At 39.2% G+C, this 5623-nt stretch overlaps 1 protein-coding gene across 1 annotated transcript; it reads right to left on the reverse strand.

The window, feature by feature from the left end:
- Positions 1-565: 565 nt before the first annotated feature.
- Positions 566-2272, reverse strand: LOC140819827 (anthocyanidin 3-O-glucosyltransferase 2-like). The gene has a single exon (XM_073180064.1). It carries the CDS (start codon positions 2191-2193, stop codon positions 745-747), a length of 1449 nt encoding a protein of 482 aa, XP_073036165.1. The 5' UTR covers positions 2194-2272; the 3' UTR covers positions 566-744.
- Between the last annotated feature and the right edge of the window lie 3351 nt (positions 2273-5623).

Genomic DNA, 5623 nt, shown 5'->3' on the forward strand with positions numbered 1-5623 from the left:
AGAGAAGCACAGAACGTGGGTTGTGGGATTTAATTCTTTTTTGTGCTGAACTGATTAGAAGTTACGTTATTGTTTGCGAAAGACAACGGTGCATGATCTATATGGAAGAACGGGCGGCGCCTAACGTGATTTGCAAACTATAGTGTACACCGATGATAGCGGGTTGCATTAGCATACGTCACAAAAATAAATGAATCTCGATGATTACGTTGTGTTTTTGACATTAACAAATAATTCATACAAATCAATATTATTTTACATATTCAACAACTCTCCAAGTAGACTTTTCTGATTTGATCACCTCTTTTAACCAACCAACTCCAAGTTAGTTTCTTGATCACAAAACTGATATACATTGATTCAACTTTGGATTCCACCACACTTACAAATTCATAGTCTTCAAACCAGTTGTATTCATATGGGTGCGACTTGATTTAAGAAATCGAAACATTATCGAAATTTTTAAAGTTTTTTCACAAAATTGTGCTAAAAATTTATTCACGAGTAGGTTTCTTGTGAGACGGTCTCACGAATTTTTATCTGTGAGACATGTTAACCCTATCTATATTCACAATAAAAAGTAATACTCATAGCATAAAAAATAATATTTTTTATGGATGATCTAAATAAGACATCCGTCTCATAAAATACGACACATGAGACTATCTCACAACAAGTTTTTGCAAATATTCAATTTCAAGAAAATCAACCAAATTCAAAACCTTCACTACAATCAACACAATATCAACCAAAGTTGTTGATCACATCCTCAATGAAACTAATTTGAGCATTATAAGAAGATCCACCTTCTTCCACAGCCATCCTGCTTTCCTTCTGCAATTTCCTCACCTTCTCCCTCACTCCACTATTCCCATCAACCTCCATCAGCCGCCGTATCGCCGCCTCTATCTCCTCCGATCCTACAATTTCCGCCTCCTCCTGCGGTCCTACATAATCCTTGTTGTAGTCCACCCTGATAGCCTCCGCCATCTTGAATTCCTTCACAAGCTGAAAAGCATTCAACTGCTGCTCGGCCTGCAACGGAAAAGTGGCGACCGGCACCCCACACCACACGCTCTCCAAAATCGAATTCCAACCACAATGAGAGACGAATCCTCCCACTGCGACATGTGAGAGCACCGGTATCTGCGGCGCCCATCCTATCAACTTCCCTCTCCCTTTAGTCCTCTCCAAGAAACCTTCCGGAAGTATGCCATCGAAATCTTCATAATCTGTCGGAAGCTGCACCTTCCCTTTCGGTGGTGGCTTCCTTACGGACCATAGAAACCCGTGCCCGCATCTCTCCAACGCAGACGCTATCTCCTTCAACTGTGGCACCTCTAAAGTCCCTCTGCTTCCAAAGCACAAGAAAACTACCGACGAATCCGGTTGAAGATCGAGCCATTTCTTGATCTCGTCGTCACCGGACTGGCTTTTGGAGCTTCCAAACTGATGGTTTAAGTTCAGAATGGGTCCAACGGGGTAGAGTTTTGGCGCCTTCCCATTCGACAAAGATCGAATAGCATAAGATTCAAGTTCATAGAACGTGTTGACCAAAACACCTTTTATTCTCGAATATCTTTTAAAACAATCAAACGACAATTCAGTTAACGGACCTTCTGTCACCATTGCAGCAGGCAAGACCGTGGCCGGAACTTTAATGGATATACAAGGCACAGATAACTCGGCGTCGGATTTATTGTACTGAGTGAGTTGTTGATTGTGTTCGAATTTAAGGGATGTTAGATGGGAAAACAGGCCAAAAAAACTCGCGCTGGAAGTGAAGAAAACGTAACATGGGAGGCCGAACTCATCCGCAACATCGACAAATTTAGTGCAGAACATGTCCACGACGATCCCGGCGATTCGGGCTGAGGATTGTTGGACGAGCTCCGACAGAACGTTTCTTAATCTGGGGATTTGATTTTCGATCACGTCGAATAAAAAGGTGTCTGATGCTACGATTTCTTGATACGGGAGGTGGATTATGCGTATAGAGGAGATGGCAGGGTTGGGATCTGAAGAGATATCTTGGGTGTAAGCGTCGACCAAATTGTTATTTGAGAACTTGATGATGACAAAGGTGATGGAGAGGCGATGGTCTCTTTGCAGGAGGAGCTTGGCCGCCTCCACGGCGGAGATGAGGTGGCTCAGCCCTGGTAAGGGGATGAACACGAGTTCTGTTTTCTTCATCTTCTACGCGTTCGATTGACTCTTTTCTGGCTGCTGTTATCCAATTTCATTTCATTTCTTTTATAGATTTCATATTATTCTGAGAATTACAAATGAATAAAATATTCAAATGGGGTCTTATCATTAACAGCCAACTGCCCCAAGTTTTGGAATTTATGAATATAATATTTAAACTTGGTCTTCTCATTAATTTTTGGGTAAAGTGTTGAGCAGTCCCCAATTCAAACATGATTTTATCTCAACTCCCTGGAGAGAGAATCTTTTTGAAAAATTTTCAAAAAGGCCAAAATTGCCCTTTATTATTATACTAAATTAATTGATCCTCCGCGCTTTCCCAAATGGTATCAGAGCCAAAGGTTAATTTATTTCAAACACAAATTTTATTATTACTAGTAACTAAATGTATGAGAAGGAGAAGTTCGAAAAAATTATGAATCCGAACTACGGTTCGAGAAAAATAATTTACAAGAGATATTCCAAAATTTTGGAATATAAACAAGTGCATCTAACTATTGTTAGATCTCAGGAGCCGGAAGGGAAGCATCAGCACCCTCAGGTAAAATATCAGGTAAAGTTATGATTCAGAACCATAATTTTATGGAGATAGTACCTGATTCCTCTAAGCTATCGTCCGATCTTAGAGAGATCCAGAAAACGGTACAAAGTTATGGCACTTTGCTATATTATGTACCTCAAAGAGTTGAGAAAATCCTAGAGAAACAAGAAGAAATTCTTGTAACCTTAAAGGATATTCAAACAAGAATTCAGAGACTAGAACAACAACCAAGTTCTAGTAGACGTACTTCAGGAGGTTGGTTACCACCATCCTTTGGTACCGAACCTTTGTTACATCAACAAGGGAAGGCCAGAGTGGTGTCAAAACCTTTAACTGAAGAAGAAAAGATGATCAATTTAATCAAGTCTGTCTCAGAAAAGAAATTGATCTGATGACAACTTTAGAAAGGATTGGTTTGGAGGATCTACAAGAGCTTGCGGAATCTTTCGCAAATCTCAAAGTAGTAGATCTAAAGATGAACACAGCAGTAGGTGAAACACCACCTGCAATAACCTGGTCATCCTCTCAGGAACCACTAAGGGAAAGTATGGGTTCTCATAATGTAAATATGAGAGAATCTCAGACTGATTTCCATACTGGTGGAGGATCACACCCAGCGGGAACAAGGGCAAGGAGAACTCAAATTCCTTTGCACCAAACACCCTATGGGAAAACTGTTTTAGATCCTATACATCCTTACGGGGTTATGCTTAACCTTGATGTATTGGACTTCAAAAACAGAGAAGATCTCATAGACGATTGGACATCTGCTATGAGGATTGCAGCAGGAACACTTGATCTCAACAAAGAAGGATTCATTAAACTTTTGGAAATGAGTCTCATGGGATCAGTGAAAATTTCTTGGGACATGACTTCATCAGACATGAAAGAGTCAGTCCTAGTTGGGGAATCTCTTAGTGAGATCGCTGGAAAGATGGCTACCCTATTCAAAGCACACTTTATAGGGGTAGACTATTTCAATAGTCAAGACACAGAGAAGAAGAAAAAATATACTCAAGCTCTGTATAGTTTTGAATTACATGATATATGTTTGGTAGATGAATACATTATGTTATTCACCAAATATAGATGGAATTCAGGAGTTGAAGAAGATATAGCTATGCAGCTTTTCTTCGCAAAAATGCCAAGCCCTTGGAGAGAAATGCTCATAAGAGAATACGTACCTGGTAATCCAGATACATTGGCAAGAAGAGCCTCTTTCCTCAAAGGAAAATTGGCAGAATGGTGTCATATGGCAGTATTACAAAAGAATTACAAACGCTTAAGGGGTATCAACAAAAGAACTCCTTTGTGTTGTAAAGAAAATGATCTTCCAACAATTATTGGAAGTAAACCACAAAAGCATAAAAGGAGAAGTTTTAGAACTCATCCTTATGCACGAAGTGGAAGAAGTTCTTGGAAACCAAGAACTGTATGGTCTAGACAGAAAGCCAGATCTTATAAATCTGGACAAAGAAGCGGATCATTAAGAAGTAGGATATCATCCCAAGCATCGAGTTCATCTCGAAGCACAGGAAGAACACCTACAAAGAAAACTTTTAGAAGAGCTCATACTAGAGTCAATGAAAGTTTCAAGGATTGTAATTGCTGGACATGTGGAGCAAGAGGTCATATTTCGACCAACTGTCCAGAAAATGAAAACAGAGGTATTAAACGCTTTGATCCTACCCCGGATATTGAAGAAGCAGTTTATTACCAAGATCTTATTCAAGTATACCGATTTGAGGACATCGCCTCAGATGAAAGTATATATGAAGAAGAAGAAGTCTTAAGTCAGAAAGACTCTGATGGAACAGAATCGGAATCTGACTGAAGAAGAGGTGTTTCGACACGAAACACATGAAGATCTGTCTGGGTTTTTCAGTCAGACAACAATATCTCATAACATGGTTCAAAGAATCATGAGAGAAAATCCGAGTCTACAGAGATATCAAGGTTTCTCTGCAGGACAGGTGGAAAAGTTCTTAGGAAGTCTTGGCCTAAGAAACAGAAAACATCATCTAATATATAAAGTTTCTAGAAGGGAAATGGCAATCCCAATGGAACTTACAGGAAATAGAATGGAGATGCAGTTAATTCCTTCCGAAGAAATCAAGTAGGAATTACAAAAACTCAAGAGAGAAGTAGCAAGGACTATGTCCTGGATTCATATCGGAGCAATCCAAATTATGATAAAAGCTACTTTCAAAGAAGGGATAGATTCACCAATTGATATTGCAATATGCGATAAAAGAATGGGGAATCTACAAGATTCAGTACTGGGAACAATCTCAGGAAACCTCTGTGCAGGAAAAATTGTAGGAGTAATCTATCCAAGGATAGCCTACAACCTGGCAGATCGAGACTTCAGCCGAGCCTTGACATTGCATCAGAACTTCAAGGAAAAAGGGCTGATGAAAGAAGGTAATAGGCCATACTCTATTACCTATCAAATTTCATATGCTCTATCTAATACACATAATTCTGAATTGTTTATTAGAAATGAGTTTATTGAAATCCCTGAGATATTCGGAAAAGTTGCTCAGGCAATTTATCCAGAAAGAGTCGAGTTTCCTTTGATACAGGAAACAGATATCCAAATCCAAGACAAACCAATTCTACAGAGAAATCAAAGTCTTAGATTGGAATCAAGAAGACTATCTTTTCAAGGAGATAGAATTACAAGTTACAGATGGGATAAAAAGCCTGTCATAGAAACCCAACAGGAGCTGAAAAGTTTTTCTACAATAGGAAAGCTTAGATGCCCAGAAGGGTGGAAGGAGGTAGAAATAGTATTTGACATTACAAAGCAAAGGAATCAATTTCCTTGTAATTCAATATACTATTTGGAACAACCTACGAAAGGAACTTACC

The sequence above is a fragment of the Primulina eburnea genome, chromosome 18 (genome assembly GCF_022965805.1).
Source record: "Primulina eburnea isolate SZY01 chromosome 18, ASM2296580v1, whole genome shotgun sequence".
Lineage (NCBI taxonomy): Eukaryota > Viridiplantae > Streptophyta > Magnoliopsida > Lamiales > Gesneriaceae > Primulina > Primulina eburnea.

Excerpts from the sequence above, each read along its gene's own strand:
- LOC140819827 (XM_073180064.1), bottom strand. The coding sequence starts at position 2,193 with ATGAAGAAAACAGAACTCGTGTTCATCCCCTTACCAGGGCTGAGCCAC.